At 41.2% G+C, this 20,943-nt stretch overlaps 1 protein-coding gene across 1 annotated transcript in view; it reads left to right on the top strand.

Annotated features, from left to right (window-relative positions):
• ATP6V0D1 (ATPase H+ transporting V0 subunit d1) overlaps positions 1-20,943 on the top strand; it is a 117,213-nt gene that overhangs the window by 33,035 nt on the left and 63,235 nt on the right. The window contains exon 2 of the mRNA XM_089692847.1: positions 17,479-17,650. Within this exon, the coding sequence (XP_089548973.1) occupies positions 17,479-17,650 (172 nt within the window). The remainder of the gene's footprint in view (positions 1-17,478; positions 17,651-20,943) is intronic.

The raw sequence follows: 20,943 nt of genomic DNA, 5'->3' as shown, positions 1-20,943 counted from the left end.
AGTCTAGTAAACATCCTGGGTAGGATAAAACTTGAAACACAAAATTATAAATTATAATTTAATAAATAATCATAAAACATAATATAATACATTTAATTCAATAATATAATCAATCCAAAACACTGAAATTTGAAATAGAGCGCCAAGTTCGCACATCACTGAGCAAAGTCGCAAAATCGTTTTCAGTGTCTGATGACAAATTTCCCCACAAACCATTATCACTCAATTCTGCAAGTGGTTCTAATTTACTATCGCTGTTCTCTAGCTGGTCTAAAACTGCTTTTGACCTAAAGGGACACTTTTTGGATGCCATGAACTTTTTTCAGTTTCCAGGCAGAAAGAACGGTAAAAATGCAGGCAGGGCACAGGACAAAGCACTCGGGACAAAATGTATGTGAAATGGTTTGATACAGTAATGTTTTACTATGTGATTTTAGTGAATGTCACTTTTTGTCATTTTCGAATTTCCCGCCGTTCTGTCCCCCGTATGTCCTGACGCTCGCAGGGGATGGAACCCAGATAACAGATGCTGGCATCCGCCGGATTACATTGCCGGGGACACTGCAGGAGGGACATCGCGGGAGCGCAGGACAAGGTAAGTGATCGAGGGATTGCGGAGCAGCGCCGCATGGTATGCCCGAGTGTAGCTCAGGGTTACCACTTGTGGTACTGAAACTTTACCCTGAGCTGCACTCGGGAATACCGCCAGGGAGGTTAAAAAAAATTAAATAAAGTGTAAAAAAAAAATAAAAGCACCCCTGATCTCCCCCCATGTTAATGCATAAATGTGCACGTAGGACCTGCATGCATATGCAAACGGTGATCACACCACACATATGAGGTATGGTCAGAGTGAGAGCAAGAATTATTGCACCAGACATCTTGTTTAACTCTGAAGTGGTAACCTGTGAAGTCTTTTAAAGCACTGCCTATAGATAATTTAATGTAACGTAGTTGGTTGCCATTCCAGGGGTGTGCGCAATTTTAAACATGGCAAGTTAGGTATCTGTTTACTTGGTTTAACCGCACCTTCTATATTTTACCAAAAAATTGGGTATTATGTTCATTTACAATGCCATTGGTGAGATGACATGACACTGCAGCCCCTTTACCATGCCATTTAATGAGATGGCATGGCAGTGAAGCCACTATACCATGCCACTGGTGAGATGACATGATACTGCAGCCACTATACCATGCCATTGGTGAGATGACATGGCAGTGAAGCCACTATACCATGCCATTGGTGAGATGACATGGTATTGAAGCCACTATACCATGCCATTGGTGAGATGACATGGCACTGAAGCCACTATACCACGCCATTGGTGAGATAACATGGCAGTGAAGCCACTATACCATGCCATTGGTGAGATGACATGGCACTGAAGCCACTATACCACGCCATTGGTGAGATAACATGGCAGTGAAGCCACTATACCATGCCATTGATTGGTGAGATGACATGGCACTGAAGCCACTATACCATGCCATTGATTGGTGAGATGACATGGCACTGAAGCCACTATACCATGCCATTGGTGAGATGGCATGGCAGTGAAGCCACTATACCACGCCATTGGTGAGATGACATGGCACTGAAGCCACTATACCACGCCATTGGTGAGATGACATGGCACTGAAGCCACTATACCACGCCATTGGTGAGATGACATGGCACTGAAGCCACTATACCACGCCATTGGTGAGATGGCATGGCAGTGAAGCCACTATACCACGCCATTGGTGAGATGACATGATACTGCAGCCACTTTACTGTCCTTCTTTTCTATCTATGAAATGGTTTAAGTTTTTATTACATGATTTAATGTGTTTTAAAGGTTTTGTCAATAAATAGATATTTTTTACCAGACAATGGTGTTAAGTGTACATGCCTAAAAAGTCCACATTCTATTCTTCCAAAAAATGTCTTGACTTCCAAAATTGGGACATGGCACCTGATAGTCTTTGTTGTAACCACTGTGCCACCCGGTGGTTGCAAACATATCATCTCAGCACTTTACTATCCGATTGGTGCGATGACAGGGCACTGCAGCTGTTTACCAGTTAGATGCTCCTTGTAGCATATTTTATATGTATTTATTTCAGGTACTTGTGCAGCGCTTTACATATATATTGTACATTCACATCAGTCCCTAACCCTTAAGGGGCGTACAATCTAAGGTCCCTAACTCACATTCATACATACACATACTAGGGCCAATTTAGACAGGAGCCAATTAACCTACCAGCTTGTCTTTGAAGTGCGGGAGGAAACCGGAGTAAACCCACGCTGGCATAGGGAGAACATGCAAAATCCAGGCAGGTGGCGCCGTGATTGTAATTTGAACCAACAACAGTACTGCCATGTGGGAGTTCTAACCATTTGTGTGATCAGAATGGCTTCAAATGTCCAAACTGTGAACTGATGTCTATGGCACTTTTTATGTGTAAACCAAATTAGATTTTCACTTTGTGTTGAACTAATGTGATGAGCGTTGGTTTCTTCCATTAAAACTGGTTTGCTGCTCTTTTCGATGCACTTTAACAGGGAAATTATACCACAGTATACTCTGAGGAATAGGATTATTTGCACAGCGCAACTGCAAATGTGTGTGGCCTTTCTGGAAAATAAACTGAACCTTATTCATCATTGCTGCATTCCATATGTTCTTCTAAAGTGTGTTCTTGAAAAAGTATTTAACGCATTTCCTTGACATGCTGTCAACAAGTTGTTAATTAGCTCCCCAGGACATGCACAGTGGTGAAGCGTATCTGTTTCAGCACTGTACTTTTCTACGAATCTGGAGACAAGATCCTTTAGACATTCCTCCGCTGGCATCTGGTGCAAGTAAAACAAAAGTGTTAACCGGCCCTTTCTGCGTCACTTTCTCCCCGGAGAGCTGAGGACCTGCTCAGATTCAGAACATTTTGTTCCAGGCATTTTTGCAACTGCTTTTAAATGTCCAAAAGTAGCGAAACCTCGGGGAAAAGAAATAATCTTTTGGTTGTTTAACATAATATTCAGACATCTTCATGTCATGTATTGGCAGATCTGTAATAGTAAATTTAAAGTTGTTCCCAAGTTTCTCTTTATCTGAAGGAACCACATTTATAGAACTCCATTTTCAGAAAGCTACAATCATGTTGGTGTGAAGAAGAACTTACATTTGAGGTTGTATGTTTCTTACTACCAGGATTGTGCAGGCTTTGAATTGTTTGTTGTGTTTGCTCAAAATGTCAAAGTAGGTATAAACCAGGAAAGACAAATAGTTATATTTAGTGTGTTTTGTTTTTTTAACTTAACACATTAATCACAGTAAAATAAACGTTCCCTAGTAAACTATTTGTTAAAATTCTTACCCTAGCCCATTTTTCAGCTTCCAGTGCTGTTGGCTCCTGCCTTCTTAGTGCTGCTTCCTTGAACTTTTCATAGTAAAGTGTTTTTTTTTTTTTTTTTTTTTAAGATAAACAAACATGTTATACTTACCTGCTCTGTGCAATGGTTTTTGCACAGAATGGCCTCCGTCCTCCTCCTCTTGGGTCTCCTGGCTCCTTCCCTCTGTCGAGTGCTCCCATTGTAAGCCACTTGCTATGGGGGCACTTGTGCAGGCTTACTCCTGAGCTTGTTGTGTCCATTGACCCACACAGTGCAGCTTGACCCTGCCACCTCATCACTGGCTGTGATTGACAGCCACAGGAGCCAATGAGAAAAGGGAGAAATATACACTGCTCTCATGCACATCACTGGATCAAGATTGGGCTCAGGAAATATTTGGAAGCCCATCAGTCTAAAGTGATCCTGACATTAAATTTTTTTTCTTCCCAAATGCATAACCTGTATAGGAGATTGTAAATATTTTGCCTTTCCACCAAACGCCCATATTTTCAAAAGTCTGCAAGGAAAGCAATACTTCTGGAAGTGTCCTTCTCTTTGGTTCTTTTAGCTCTTACTGGTTTTCTCCTGGTAGCTACCTTATTGTGCCACTTTAAAATGTCATGTGCTGTCCAGCTTAACACCACAGTGGCACTTCTGCCTGGCAGCACTAGGGTCGTCGTTTCGAATCCCAACTACGGCACCACCTGCCTGGAGTTTGTATGTTCTCCCTGTGCCTGTGTGGGCTTCCCCCAGGTACTCCAGTGTCCTCCCACACACCAAAGCCATGCTGGTAGGTTAATTCGCTCTTGTCTTAATTAGTATTAGTATGTGTAGGTATGAATGTGAGTTTGGGACCTTAGATTTTACGCTCCTTGAGGGTTAGGGACTGATGTGAATGTACAATATATATGTAAAGCGCTGCGTAAATTGACGGCGCTGTATAAAGACCTGTAATAAATAATAAATCTCCTTACTAAGTATTGGCAATCTACTGTGCTATAGATTCCCAGAACCTGCAAAACCTGTGTATGGAGTGTTGTAAAGCTTCCAAATGATCCCCAATTGGGGGACCGTTAGCACCATCCTGGAATCCATTTACCAGACAGCCACAGCCACTTTAAGGTCCAGCTGGCTGTAGAAAGTGTCCCTCCTCCAATATACTACTCCACCTGCAAATCAAGAGGAAATTGATTCCATAATCAATGCTCACTATATAGCATTTCGGAGGCAATAGAATTCTTACTGCCTGTCAAACGCCCTCTATCCACCAAGGATCACCCTTAAGAGATCTATTACATGTGGAAATGAGCACTAAAACATTTGCTTCACTTATCTGGTCATATGGTACCTTCAAAAAGTCATACACTAATGCATGCAAACGTTTTGTGAAGTGTTCCGACACACATGACAGATTCTAGTGGTTCTTATTTGTGCCACTTTCATATTGTGTCAGTATGGTTTTGAGAAATTCAAAAAGAATGAGTACCACATAACAAAACCGAAGATAATCAAGCCTAAGTTGGAGTACAGGGGAAGGCCACTGTCCAGAGTTGGGCAGCTATGTAGTTAATAACAGGCACTGTTTGTCCAGAGCCCACACTGGTTGCTAGGATGTCAGTATTCTAGCAACCATTGATGCATCTGCACCCATTCAGTAGCTGGCCAGGAGAGTCCCCAGCCAACCGCTGAATGTAAACAAATGGACATAGGATGCCAGTTGATGTCATTAATTATAGTAATATAGACCTGTTTAGTCAAGGAAGTCAACCAAAATTTCCACCCTTGTTTAAATCTAGCTGTTAACTAGGGAATCTCACATCCAGCAGCCAATTGGAGCCAAGGATGTGCAATTGGTTGCCAGGACACTGTCAGCTGCGCAGCCGACAGCATCCTAACAACCTATGACGCTATGCAGATTGAAGGTTGAACATGAGCTGAGGACGACATGTCCATAGTATGTGGGCACGTCTCAGTGCTGCTGCCCACCATGCCTCTCTGTGACATACATACCCATTTCCGACAGGTTTATGAAGTTGTCATAGGCACTGTCTTTTGCCATGCGGAGATACAACACAATTTTAAAGTTCTATGACTTTTATGAATTCCGGGTAATGTGTTATTCAAGTTTCACTAGTTTTATTGGGTATTTAATGGTGTTAAAGAAGTTTGTGGATAGAAAAACACACCTTTTTGTTATTGTGCATCCTGTATGTCCCAAAGAGGCATCTTCTGTTGCGATAAACCAGACTTCCAAAAGCTACTCATAACGCAGACTAATCAAGATATAAGGACATTTCCAGGAGTAATCAAAATTTTTTGCCATACATATAAAGGAAAACAAACATAATCACAAAGAGCATAGGAATCATGTTATACTTTGTTTTCATTACAATTAAAGAAAGGAGCGGAAATCCAATTTTTCATTCAACCCAGGTGGGTCCTCTGAGGTCCCGTTGTTTGAAATGGAAATGATGGCCGTTCATACAGAATATGTTCCATGATTTTAAATCATATTCAAATCATAATGGTGTTCCTTTTTTTTTTTTTTTTTTCTGCTTTGAGCTGACATCCTGTAATCCCACTGTATGTACAAACATAGCCACCCTCTCTTGCTAAACCCTGAGATGAGTAGGGACTGTGAGATGACTATGAGTTGTATTGTGCATAGGGCAGTGCACATGACCACAACTAAACTAAACTCCTTGTTCCTAACAAGTTATAGGGGAAAGGAGAGGATCTGTATCTTACGGAGAATATTACCCCTTCCCTGTCCACACACGGACGCAGGGACCTTGTGCATGCAGCCGTCCTCCTCCATACACACGGCTCCCAGCTCCACGTTTGCTTTTGCTACTTTATAGCGACTTGGCAAACATTTCTTGTGCGTAAATCTTAGTACATAGGGGGGATGCTGTGATCTGGTTTATATTACTGGAGTGGGCAGGAGTTGTTCTAGATATTGTTGGAGGCAGAAAAACAAAGATGCATGATAAAGTTTCAACTTCAAGTTCTGATTTAGCCATCCATCAGCTTAAAAAATGTATTACGATCAACTTGGTAGTCAAGAAGTCTCTGACATGAAATTTTCAGAATACCAAGGCCTTCAAATGTTATCAAAATCTGGCACATGATTGAGCATTTCTAAATTTTAGTGGAGAAACTCTCCAAAAGATATCTGATCCAGCACTCGATAATGACCTAGCTAATATTTAGACCAGGTAATGTGATCTTGAATTCAGAGCTGGATTTACTTTTAGGCCTGTGGGTAATATACTGGACACATACAGTCAAATTGTTGTGAGTAAGACAATGGTGGCTGGCAGGATTTCAGGTGTTGCTGATGGGGGACTTCCCCATTTGAGTCCTCAAATATTCATTTAAGAAAAAAAAAAAAAAAGAAACTGCCTTGTGACCTAACCAAAACTGCCATATGAACTAACCAAAGCACCAATCTTATTTTTCCTTGGGATTTGTAATTATGTTAATTTATACTTGTGAACTACATGCCCCTGGCACATGTAAAAGCAGGATGTTCTTTCTAGTTTGGCCTTACTGCTTCATGGGTTGCGCCCCTATTCATTAGATGGAGGTTGTGATGTGGAGCCTCTGTTCACTGAGCAGTCTGGAGGCAAAGGCCTAGAAGGGTGTATGGCTATGCATAATGGTGGAGTAGAAGAATAGTGGGACTTTACCCCTCCAATGGTCAAATATACACGAGACTCAAATATTAAAATACATTTTTATTTTATTACACTTGTTTAAAAGAGACATTTGTTTTATTGAAAACATATATTGGATAGGACTTGGTTCTGCCACCTGTCTTCCCCATGTGATGGTAGGACTGTAGTTTTGGAGTCCTCTGTGATCTTTGTATGTAGGTCGACACCTTTTTCGCTTCTTCAGGACCTTATATCTCAGAAATATGGATGCTGTAATCACTTGCACAGTCAGAGTTCAACTGCACTGATAAATAAGCATTCTCTTGGTGAGTCAATGGGGAACCATGTCCTGGTATGTCCTTGCCGGCACATGAGAAAACCACCACCAGGGAGATGTGATCGACGTAGATAGAATTAAACTGTTAAATGCCTAGGGATGGTATTGATTCTATGTATCCTCACTCCCAGTGGGGGGCCATGGAAAAGAGTATCAATCCACTATGAGCATGAGGACTGGTTATACACACTGCATGGTCCCAACAAACAAACAACCTCAATGATAATCTTGGGCGATACCAAGCTCTCGTCACATTGTTGCAGGGCACAGCACTATCACAATATCTAGCTATCTGATTGGACAAGGTAGAGAGGCCAGGCAGTGACAACATGCTCTACCCCTCATCCAATCAGAGAACGCTTTGCATTTATTCAGAAAATGAAAGCTTTCACTGATTGACGTCTGTGCTAAGTGGCTGACCTACTGTATTGCCAATGCATCAGGCAGGCCATGCAGCATGGAACTCATAAACTAGTGGAGATCACTGGAGTAGTGGTATTTACTTCAGTGATATCCAGCTTCCAGGAGGATCAGCCAGATATGGTATATACATAGTTACAGTGGTCCAAGTTGGACCCTTGTAGCTTTGTAAAAAAGCAAAATACCATTCCTAGAATTATTTAATATTATGCCCACATATCTAAATCTGTTTTTAGCTGGAACCACACTTTTATAAATTTATATTGTTTCTAGTTGTTGAATTTCTGCCAAGGAACCAAGGCACTTGTTTATCCACATGCTTTTAGATATCTATCAAAATGGAATGCTAGTTATGGTTTATGAGGCCTGTACTAGACTAGATCTGGGTCATTAATTTGTACAAGTAATGCAACCATTAAATGTCCATGTGATTGTATTTAATGACCTGTAAAGAGATGTATTTCTTGTTCTGAAAGTTAAACACAGCTGGTTTTATTACACATAGTTCTAGTTTATGTAAAACTTCTAATGCCCTTGACCCATTCTTAATCTAATGTGCTGCTTTTTTGTGTCGGCTCAGGTTACCCAAAATATTTCAGTTCAGTCAAAATGGTGGAGATTCCGTGGGAGATAAGGGGTGGTGTCCTGGAAACTGCCCAGCCTTCACTTCTTCTCCATTTATTGTTAGGTGTTTGGATACGTCATTGTTCTTTCACCTCATTAGTCACAATGCAATGCCCTTAGCTGTTGGGTTCAAAATGAATTATCTCATTCCAGTAAGGCAGGCCATAGACGGGTCGGCCGATAAACGAAAAATCGGTCGGCGCCGATGCTGCCACCATCGTCCATGAAAAATGTCCGTTTTTTGTGGATTTTCCAGCATGACCGATAAAAGTAAACGAGGCGATCCACGAAAAACTGCTGACGGGCGGGCACCACTAACGGCGTAAATATCGGCCGATTTTTTTCGTGCGGACGAAAAATCAGCCTATGGCCTGCATAAGACTTTCAGCTGGTGCCCAGATAAGATACCGAGAGAGCAGAGAACAGCAGCAACTATTAGGAATGGGCTATTTTGACAACCTACTGGTATTCTGACCTTTTTCATTCACAAAGGAAAGTGCAAAAAGGTGCGCAAAGCAAAAACTTCCAAAGCCTTTTAAGCATTGCATGTTAGTTGTTAATATTTTACATGTGTGTTTTTTTTTTGTTTGCAATACTTTTTTTTTTTTTTGCACACTAACTTTTATTGAATTCAGAAAAGATAGTTGTACTCAAGTTTTGTGTCATTTCTAGTTTGATGAAATTTGAAGCTCGTCCCTAGTGGTGATAGGAAAAATTGTTGAGTGGAGAGATGACAGCGGGGATCGTTTGGTGTCTGGAGTGAGCTAGCGTGGGAAAGTTGGGTGGCAAGTGGGACATCCTCAGGTTAAATGAAGTGAGGGAGAGAGATGTCTGTCTGATAGGGTTGTGAGTCTGTCAGGGACGTATGTTTGTCAATGCAGGAAGAGGCTGGTGTAAGGCATTTAGGTTTCTGTCACCAAGGGGGTGAGAAGGCCAGGAATGGCTGTCTGTCAAAATGGGGGGGGAGTGAGGTGGCTGGAAAAGGTTGTGTGAGTGGAGATGTATGGTGGTGGTGGGGGTGAAGTTGAGATGGACAGGAAGATATGTGTTTCTGTCTGCGAGGGGGCGAGAGGAGATCGGGCAGGGATGTGTGAGCATGGGTGGTGGCAGAGTGTGGGGTGATCAGGTCTGGAAGCGAGTATTGCGAGGTGTCCGGGGAAGGATGTGTATAAATGTGGGGAGAATCGAGGTGTATGATGTAGGGAGAGGATACGTTGGTAAGGGAATGTGGGCCAGCTCATGGATGTTGAGCCTTCTGTCAAGTCTCTAGACTCTCCTGCAGTAAGTCTCTCCAAGGAAGTCCTTACATAGGAGTGTAGCAGGTAGGTATGGGTGGGCCGGTTCTCTCAAAACAGCAGGGAGCTGGAGACAGATGGCAGTATAGAATGCGGCTCACAACCAGAAGACCATGTGTGCCAGGGGTTGGTCTGCTGCCTTAAAGCCCAGCTCTAGGATATTGGCAAGTAGATTTGGGCTTTAAATGGGAAATCTTTGTCTGGATTAGTGAGCTGCAGGGTTGATGGGGAGCAGGGCATGTAAACTGCATGGACCAGGGAGGGTGTCAAAAGTTAAACTCACAGGCAGGACCAGGAATGAAATGTGTTTGAATAAAGCAGCCTGATTTCTGGTATGTTTGTCCCCAAAATTTTTTTTTTTGGGGGGGGGGGGTGTTGATTAATCAGCATCTGACATGTTGAGGTTGCTGTGGGCAGGGTGCAGGCTTATTGAAAGGGACAGTGATCAAGGTTTGATATGTTGTGATAGCTGGGGAAGGGAGTAACCTCTTGGATGGATGTACAGTAGAGAAAGCAAGTAAATGGGCAATACAGTATGAGAGGAGGGGGACCATGCGTTCCTTTGAGATAGAATCCTTCACTGGTAAAACTTTTTTCTTTTCTTAAGGTTGATCACATAGGGTAATCCAGTTGTCTCTTTAACCACTTGAGCTCCAGAGGATTTACCCCCCTTAATGACAAGGCCTCCTTTTTGCTACTCGGCGCTGCACTAATTCAACTAATAATTGCGCGGTCATGCAATGCTGCACCCAAACGAAATTTACGTCCTTTTTTTCACACAAATAGAGCTTTCTTTCAGTGTAATTTGATCACCTGTGCGCTTTTTATTTTTCACGCTATAAACAAAAAAAGGCCAAAAAGTTTGAAGAAAAACAATATTTTTTATTTTCAGCTATAAAAAATATATAGTAAACTCAAAGTTGGTTATAAATTTAGGCCAAAATGTATTCTGCTACATGTTTTTGGTAAAAAAAATCCCAATAAGTGTATATTGATTGCTTTTTGTGGAAGTTATAGCGTCTACAAACTATGGTATAAATACTGCAATTTATGCCATTTTTTTGCTATACAGCGCTGCGCTAGTTTAACGGAGAATTGCGCGGTCATGCAATATGGTACATAAATGAAATTTACATCCCTTTTTCCCCACAAATTGAGCTTTCTTTCGGTGGTATTTGATCGCCTGTGCGGTTTTTATTTTTTGCGCTATAAAAAAAAAAGTCTGACAATTTTGAGGAAAAAAAAACAATATTTTGGACTTTTTGCTATAAAACATGTCCAGTAAAAAAAAAAAATGCAAAAATCAAATTTAGTCATAAATTTCTGCCAAAATGCATTCTGCGACATGTCTTTGCTAAAAAAAAACCCAATACGTGTAAATTAATTGGTTTACGTGAAAGTTATAGCGTTTACAAATGGTGGGAAAGATACTGGGATTTTTAGTTTTTTTTTTATACTAATAATGGCGGCGATCAGGGACTTATGGCGCGACTTATGGCGGGACTGCAGCGGACATTTTGATATTGGGGGGTACTGACTTGGGGTCACTGACATCCCCAAAAACACTAATACAGTGATCAGTGCAAAAAAAAAAAAAAAAAACTCACACTGTACTAATGGCTAACGTGACTTTGCACAGCTAACGTTACCAGCGTTATCAAAACACCCAATGTGCGTTGATCCTAAAGGATAAGTTCCCCTTTCCTAACATGTTACACCTGTATTCAGGGTGAAACTGATGCAGCTGCCCCCCCCCCCCCCGAGTTCCTGCTGTGACCGTAAACCAGGGATCTTCTCCCCTGTCTGCTGCCACAGTTCACAAGATGCGCCCATGTGGTACTCCGCCCACCCAGCCAAGTCATTCATTCACAGTATTCTGTGAATGGGAAACTGCAACTACCAGCAGCCTTTGCGGGTGTCAGGCTACCACAGCACATTGAACTGTGGTAGTTCATTGAGGCTTCTTGTCGGTGTGTGTGATCTGCTGATTATGGGTGCAATGCTTTACAGGCTCCCAATACTTTTTTTTTTTTTTTTTACCTGCAAAAAGATGTTTGTTTATTTTGTAAAAAGGTTAACTTATTCTTTAAAGTGATACTAAACCCAGGAGCCTGCATTCACCATATCTGGTCTCCCACAGTACACACAACATGGAAGTGCAATTATTTTAGTAAGTATAAACTGCTAAATACCTAAATAGAGCATTGGTTAAAGCTTGTAGGAGGAGTTTTCATTCTGTTCTAGGAAGATGCAGGACCCCTGACTTGCTGATTGGCCCTGTGCTGATCACATGCACTCTCTCAAGAAAAAAAAAACCTCTCTAGCAATACACACCAAAACTGAGCATGTGCAGAGTGACTCCACATGATATGTCTCATCAGGAGATAAGAGGGGACACTGGAAGAAGGGGAGGATCAGAGAAGTCAGGATCAAACAGTGTTTTTACACAATGCAGAGGATTAACCCCTTAGGTGCCACAGTGAGTATAACCAGCATGCTTAACTGTATATACAGACTGATTTTACTGTTGTGGGTTTAGTAACACTTTAAGTACCTATGAAGTATTGCATATGATTTTGCTTTGGATCAATATCCAACCCTCCTCTTTCAGTACTGCACTTCTGTCTTAATTTATTTCAATTGTTCATATCCTGCACGCTGTCCCATAGTTGCATAAGAGAGCCAACATTGTATCTGTTATGTAACATTTAGTCTCTGTGGATACGCAGCTGTCCGGACAAATTGTATGGGAGCTGTCATGGCTAAATCAGTTACACAGTCAGAGGTCATCAGAGAGTTTCTGGTCTGTCGATACCTGAGCTCAGGGGTCTGCAACCTTTAAGACATAAAGAGCCACTTGGACCCGTTTCCGAGAGGGAAAAAAAGACTGGGAGCCGCAAAACCATTGCAACATTTAAAACAAATCCGACACTGCATATATTGCAAAAAACGCTCTGGTCATGAAGGGGGTTTAAGGGCCCAGTAAGCAAAGGGTTAATCAGGGCCACAGTGTATCGTCATAATCACAATCATAGCCTTAGGTCAGTGGTGGGCAACCTTTTTTTTCGACTGAGCCAGATCTCGCCAAAACCACGATTGAAATTTATTTTGAGAGAAACATTTTTAAAACTGAAAATACATCCCCCATATAGTAATTCACCCCCCATATAGTAATTCATCCCCCATATAGTAATTCACCCCCCATATAGTAATTCATCCCCCATAGTAATTCATCCCCCATATAGTAATTCATCCCCCATAGTAATTCATCCCCCCTATAGTAATTCATCCCCCCTATAGTAATTCATCCCCCATAGTAATTCATCCCCCATATAGTAATTCATCCCCCATATAGTAATTCATCCCCCGTAGTAATTCATCCCCCCTATAGTAATTCATCCCACCTATAGTAATTCATTCCCCATATTGTGTGAATTCACTTACCTTTGCTCCGCGCTTTCCTCTCACTGGGTTCCCGCGCCGTTCTGGTCTTCAGGGCGGACTGTGAGAGGAGAGGAGTTCGTCACGCTGCCCCGCCTACATCCGGGCTGCCCCGCCTACATCCTGACAGCCAATGTTTGCCAGCGGGCGCCCGGCACACAGAAGATCTGCATTAAAAGAGCCGCGGCTTGCCGACCCTATTGCCTGTCACCTGGTGGGCAGTGTGCTCCGGAGCCGCAGGAAAGGTGAAAAAGAGCCGCATGCGGCTCCGGAGCCGCGGGTTGCCGACACCCGCCTGAGCTCATACACTTTGACTGTGTAAACTTGGGAAACCACAGTCAGACCTCAGGTGAACTCTGACCCTTTGTCCTAGTCCAATGTTAAACTGGAATGTCAAAGTAGACAAAAAAAACTTAAGTTACTGGACAATCGTAATAACGATTTCAGTTTCCTGCTTACACCAGATCTGTTTCTCTTTAAGAGCAAATGCTTTGGAAACAATTGTGGTGTCCTTATGGTGACGGTAAACAAACCCATGATCGGACAAAGATGTTTTCTAAAAAAATTAAGAACATTCACAGAAATGTTGGTTGTCAATAATCAGCACCTCCAAACTACACACTAATTAGCTTTGATAATGTGTACAATATGATTTTTGATTTCTCGATCCTCTCCAGTTTCTGACAAGTAAATTGCGAGTGTCTGCTACTTATCTGGCTGCCCAAGACTAGATTCTGGCAGGGAAAACATATGTTAATATTCTTCTAAATGTAGAACCCAGAATCTCCAATTTCATTTAAAGTTTTAATAGGGAATATTAGAATTTTTCACTTGCAGTGAGCACAAGAGGCTTAGATGGTAAATGGAAAATTGGTTACTTTTGTTGGCAAGCAGATGTTTTCATACTGCAGTTTAGATTTGAACAACGCCAAGCTAGCTAGTCATATTCCATTGTCTTTTGTGAGTGAATGCAATTTCCTAAGCAGTCAATGCGTCCTTTTCCCTTGGCACCTAGTTGGTTTTTGGATTTAGAAAATGCGCATGAAATCTAAACTTTATGATGGTAACACTAGAACAGGTTTAAGAAAGAATTCAGAGAACAATTTTTATTGGTGACAAAAGTGTGAATGTTAAAATACTTTATATATGTATGTTTGTATATGGCTTATCTTTACATGTAAAGGAATTATTTCTTACCAAATCGAGTTGCAACTTTGGACAGGATGTAGGTCTGGGATTCATAGAGAAACCTCTAATGTTGGAGAATTGGATGGCTCTATCCTTTTTAGTATTTAAAAGAAAATTTGGCACAGGGAATGACAAATATTTTACAAGTAATTTACACGTAAAGCCTAGCACTAACGATTCTTAAAAATGTTCCTTCTCTTCACCTATTCTCTATACCCAATATAAGAAAAGATCTGTATACTTACCTTTTTTAACACTGCTCCAGCCTAGTCACGTGATTCTGGAACCCATTAAGTATACAATTTAAATTCATATAACTTATTACATGTGTAAACTTTTTTTTCCCTGCCAAAGGATATAACCACATGGAGCCAGTCTAGTGATCCATTTACCCTTGCCATACGACCAGGTCCCTGACTTTCAGTTTGGCTAAACAGCCCAGCTTGGTGATTAGACACGAAGACAGGCCATACATGAGTCACGACTTGATATACCCCATCCACACACTGGAGGTGGATGTGGGAATACCTTCCACAAAGCTATTGTATGCTGGAGAGTTCCCTGCCATCAGAATACACTCATCAGCATGGTGGCACTGATCGAGCAAGGATTTTCCAACAGGCTGGTCTCCAACTTCTGAGACTAGCCTGCCCATAGATGGATGGAAATTCGGCCTGTCCCTGCTGAACTGAATTTCAATCTATCTATCGTCATCTTAAGAGTGCAGAAGTAGATGTGCTAATCTCTGTGTTCTCCCCTTTTAATCTTGACTTCAATTTTGGATTGGCATTGGGGATGGATGAAATTCACAGTGTAAGTTAAAACCCCTAGCATGCCACCTGCCCCTATGGTTACAGTGTAAAAGGTCCTGATTACAAATGAGGCTTCACTGGCACTGTAATACATTTTACAAATAGGATGTTATTTATTTATTTCAGGTACTTTTATATAGCGCTGTCAATTTACACAGCGCTTTTACACATATATATATATTGAGGGTTAGGGACTGATGTGAATGTTCAAGGAGTGTACAATCTAAGGTCCCTAACTTACATTCATACATACACATACTAGGGCCAATTTAGACAGGATCCAATTAACTTACCAGCATGTCTTTGGAGTGTGGAAGGAAACCGGAGCACCCGGAGGAAACCCACGCAAGCACAGGGAGAACATGCAAACTCCATGAAAGAGGGGCCATGGTCGGGAATCGAACCCATGACCCATTTAGTGCAAGGCAGACGTGCTAACCACTAAGCCACTGTGCCGCCCCATGTTATAATCCATCTCCCTCGGAAAAAAGAGTTTGTTCTTATTTTGCTTTCAAGGGAAGGAAATAAAATCTCATTGGATGTGTTAGTATGGTGAGACAAGGGCTCTTGTCCTTTACTACAGATGGAAGTAACACTATGTGATATTTTAATGGGTTAGTTCACCTTTGTATTGGAATTTACTATGCAATTAAGGGGCCCCAGTATTTTGTATAAGATTCAGTGGGGAAAAAAATGAGCTTACTTTAAATGATATATTGGTAGGCCAAGTGTGGCATCCCTAAAACCTGGCCATGGAGATACTAGGCAGGAAAACTGTTGGGCGTGGCACCAGCAGCTAAGGAATAGGTGTTCTCCCTCTGACATACAATCACGTATGTGTAGTGTGCTCTGGTTCCCCCTGTCAGGTCGGCCATTGATCTCAACTGTTCTCGTGTACTAGATTCTGCGCAGGACACAGTAGCTCTTTTGTAATGGAAGTTTTCAGCCATGGCTTCAAGAAAGCCACCCCTGGCCTACAGGATCATCATTTAAAGTTTGTTTTTTTTTTTTCCTCCACTGAACAATGTTTTATAAACTTTTGGGGCCCTTTTATTGCATTGTACATTTCAATACAAAGGTGACCTTGCGCTTCAAATGGTTAGTTCACCTTTTCAGAAAAACATTAGGAGAAACCGTACTACACCCTTCCTAAAGACCACTGCTTTACCCACTAGATCAGAGCGATTCTGATTGCTTATTGCTGGTTTTTTTTTTTTTTTTTCCTTGCACATGATTGAATAGAAGTCAACAGAGCTTAACCTCATTCAGTAAGCTCTGGGGCAAAAGCTGTAGCAAATTGTTACAATTTCTGCAAGGTGAAAGTCTATTTGGCTTTTGTACATCGATCCCATAGAGTCTTGTATAAGGAAAAAAAAAAAAACATAAGTGGTACATCTAATTAAACATCCATTTAAAAGAGAAGTATGGCTAAAGCTTTTTTTGATCATATTTCTCTTGTGGGTCACAGGAGTGCACTTTTCTTTCCTGTGACAGAGGTGCAGCTCATAGCTCACTATTCAATATTGCCAGCTGCACCTGTCCCTTCCCGGCACGCCAAAGAGTGCTTGAGGAGCAAAGCAGAGAGCGGGGACTGACAGTCACCGCTCTCTGCTCCAAGAACTGAGCATACATTGCACACAGTTGTGGGGTGCTTGCAAAGTGGCCCCATTTTTGTGTGTGGGTCACGTTCGGCAGGCCCGTTTAAAACAGTAGGGGGTATAATTCCTACCACAGCCGCAAAGCATTGCATCATATGAACACCCCTGGCCTCTGCATATAAAAGGGGTTATTGGCTGGGGGACACTAAAAGCATGGCTCAACCGCTGAGCTTTACTGACACCCCCCTCCACATAACCACTAATGTGAAGAATCCTTTTTATGAAATAGTTTAATTTACATAAAACTTTTAAACTACACACACACCTACACACCTGGGAATGTTTATAGCCCTGAAAAAGGGAGAGCATTGCAACCCCCCAAAACATGCAGAATTTTCTTGGTGTTTTAGTAAAATATTATTCTGGACATTTGTAAGTGGAGTCTTGCCTCTTCGCTACCTGGTCTTCATGTCTCCCAAGTCCACTCACGGGAGTCCTAGGAAAAATAAAGCTGCCAGGTAATGCCCATAAAAAAATACAAAAGCCCCCCCCCCCCCAAAAAAAAAAACATGATTATATTGAACACATTGATTTATCTCAGCAATTTTTGCCATTAAAAAAAATCTGAAATTAATTAGATCATAGTACTAATAAGAGCAAAGAAAGTGGGAAAAAGAATATATATTAAACCTTCATTTTTCTGATTTTCTTTCCTTTTCACACAGATCTCAAGCTACATCTTCAGAGCACAGACTATGGCACATTTCTGGCCAATGAAGCCTCACCACTTGCTGTCTCAGTTATTGATGACAAACTGAAGGAGAAGATGGTTGTGGAGTTTAGACACATGAGGAACCAATCGTATGAGCCTCTCTCCAGCTTCTTGGATTACATTACGTAAGTAGAGAGCATAGTTTCACTTGGGCCAACACGTCACCCTATGTAATCACGTTGTGCATTTGTTGTATTATTACTGAGCACGCATTCATATTGTTTGGCATTTCAGATTAATAAAGGCCTACTCCGACTTATAGTTTTTCTTTAGTTGTAGGCCGAGTGGAAAAGGGATTTGCTGTCTTTGTCCCCTTTGAGATTTCTGCTTTGTTCCTGTAGGAACAGGAAGTAATAGGAAATCTATTCAGTGGGCATAGACTAAACACTTTTAATAAGGATGAGTTACAACCTCTTGTCAGGTTATTAGAACTGTCTGTCTTCCTATGCCAGTGTTACCACTTTCCTAATTTTCTATATGATGTCACAGGAGCAGGAAGTGAGATGAAATACTGCAATGGTGTCACAGACGACGAAAAAAAACTGCGTAAAAGTATTTGCTGTTCCCATGCCTATCCAGAATAGAATAAATAAAGCTATGGCTGGCATTGTTCTGTAAGCAGCTCCTTATATGCAATAAAATTGGTAAACCTGCAAAAGGGATGTATTCGAGGCACTCTCCAGCATCTAACCTCACAGTCTTCTCAAGTTTCTAGGTACTCTTGGAAAGCTGGATCTCTGAAGTGTTAATACAAACGAGGAGCAAGAAGGATAATGGTGGTCGATTTACTTTCCACCCCTCTTGTTGGTTGCTGTTCTTTCCTACTACATATTAAGAACCAATAGTGAGGCGGAAAGAGTTGGTCCATCAAATTCCAGGTTCAAGTTAGAATTTTAAATAAGTTTAACTTCAGTTTTCATTAATACGTTTTGTTTCCTAAGGGCCTTTTGTACACGTAGTACGTAGCCTGATTTTCTTAGGTGATGTCTATGACTAATGAAATAACAAAAACAGTAACTGCACTGAAGCAGCAATGAAATATAGCTGCAATCACGCCATCAGATACAAGTTGGCTAAACAGAGACTATCAAATAAGTGCTGCACTTCACATTATTGTATGTGTGTACAAATAAAATGTGAATATGTACAAACAAAAAAAAATTGTGAAAATGAGAGTCCAAAAAGATATAGAAAGTCCACCAAATCAACTATACAGTGCTTTGCATAAATGAGTACACTCCAACAGTTTTGTCAGAAAAGCTTTACATTACTTTCAGAATCAACATTTTCTATGGGACACTATACTACAAAATACTCCCACAAATGTGGGCTTTTGATTGCAAACAAGATTTGTTAATTGCACTCACCCACAAGTATTTTTCCTAACAAGTTCTTTCACGACCATGTTGCAAATATGAATACACCCCAATGAAAGTCTTAGGAGCGAAGCAAAATTTTAGACAACAAAATCCTAACAAGAATTCAACTACAGGTGAGTCTAATTATTCATTAAACAGGTGTCCAGCAGACAGTTGATTATAACAGGGCGTTAGTTAACAAGGAAAATCCCTTACCATTTCATGCTGTCTGCAATGGCATCACATGGAAGAGAAATGTCACCAGGCCTGAGAAAGAAAATTATTTCTGTACACAAAAAAGGTAAAGGCTACAAAAAGATCAGCAAAACTTTTTTTATCAGTCAGAATACTGCAGCAAAAGCAATACAAAAATTTAACAAAGGATCAGCAACCATCTCAGAATGACGCCTGAGCTGTCCATGGAAGTTAACACCTCGACAGGAGCGTCTGCGTTTGAGAAGGGTTGAAGAAAGTTCACTGCAGTTAGCTAATGAAGTAGAAAGCCAAACTGGGGTGATTGTTTCCCGGGACACAATACGGCATACACTGCAGAGGAATGGTATGCATGGCTGTCATCCACGAAGAAAGCCTCTCCTAAAGCCCATGCACAAAAAAGCCCGCCTAGAATTTGCCAGGGCCCATGCTGAAAAAAAAGACTACTGGGACTCTGAATTGATGAGACCAAGATAAATGTTTTTGGAACGGATGGCTTCAGAACTGTGTGGCGTCGCAAAGGTGAGAAGTACAAAGAAAAATGCATGGTGCCTACAGTGAAACATGGTGGTGTCAGTGTCCTTCTGTGGGACTGCATGTTTGCTGCTGGTATCAGGGAGCTGCATTTCATTGGTGGTATCATGAATTCACAGATGTATTGCTCTATATTGAAAGAGAAGATGCTACCATAGCTTTGTGCCCTTGGTTGTTGTGTACTTTTCCAATATGACAGTGATCCAAAACACACAACAAAGGTCACTGTTGCATTTCTGAAGAACAGGGTGAAAGTGATTCGGTGGCCAAGTATGTCTCCTGACCTGAACCCAATCAAACACCTATGGTGAATTCTGAAGAGACAAGTTGAACTCTCCATCCAGCATCCAGGTTCCAAAAGAGGTCGTTCTTGAACAATGGAAAAGATAGATGTTGCAATATGTCGCCAACTTGTTCATTCCATGCCTAGAAAACTTGGTGCTGTCCTTACAAATCACGAAGATCATACAAAATACTAGATGTAGTAGTTTTTGTTGTGGGGTCTATTCATTTTTGCATCAACTAAATTTGAATAAAGCTGAAGATTTTGTAATCTAAGTTATATTATTGACCTTACTTTCATGTAATGAGCTAAACAAATATTCTATAAAACTCAGTTTTGTCAAAATGTTGTAAATAGTTTTTGTGTTCCTTGAGATATTGATTAAAATCTTACTTTTCAAAAGGGGTGTATTCTTTTTTGCTGAGCACTGTATAACTGTCCAAACACTCTGACTCCAGTAAAGTACCAGGGTGTGAGCAGTGTAAATCTTCAACAGGTGTTCTTATACATATCACCACTGTGTACCTCCACCACACATTAGATGACTCCTGCTTACCAGAACCTTTTTGATTAAGGATTAAGCTGTTTGGAGGGGATTTCCACCATGGCAAAGGTTTATAATACAGATTTTTTTAAACATATTAAACACCGTATTGCAAAGAACAACAAAATACAGTATTCACAAATCCATTGCCAGCAGTCTTAGTGTGGTAAAACTGATAAAATTTGACTTTTTATTGTTAGCTGTGGGTTCCATGGGAGCCATACCTCATTGGATATTACTCTCATGTTTCCTTGCATTGCAGAGCCCAATCTGTCGATTGTCTTTTTCAGTATTCAGTTATGTAAGTGCACATGTAAGTTGACTGCCTCAAAACCTGAAATAACCTGATCCAATTGCTCTGGTTGAGATTTTAGTAAGTAAACTGATTTTCCCACAGCTTGGCAGGCCCTTTCCAACTGGCAGAACTGCAAGTTATTCACTGACAAGAGTTGATAGCTGTGGTTCATAATTAGCCACAGTTACACA

The sequence above is a fragment of the Staurois parvus genome, unplaced genomic scaffold (assembly GCF_062004578.1).
Source record: "Staurois parvus isolate SC_StPar_1 unplaced genomic scaffold, SC_StPar_1.0 ptg000607l, whole genome shotgun sequence".
NCBI classification, from domain to species: domain Eukaryota; kingdom Metazoa; phylum Chordata; class Amphibia; order Anura; family Ranidae; genus Staurois; species Staurois parvus.
Note: the sequence above shows the minus strand (reverse complement) of the source record. Positions and strands in the feature narration are given on the sequence as shown.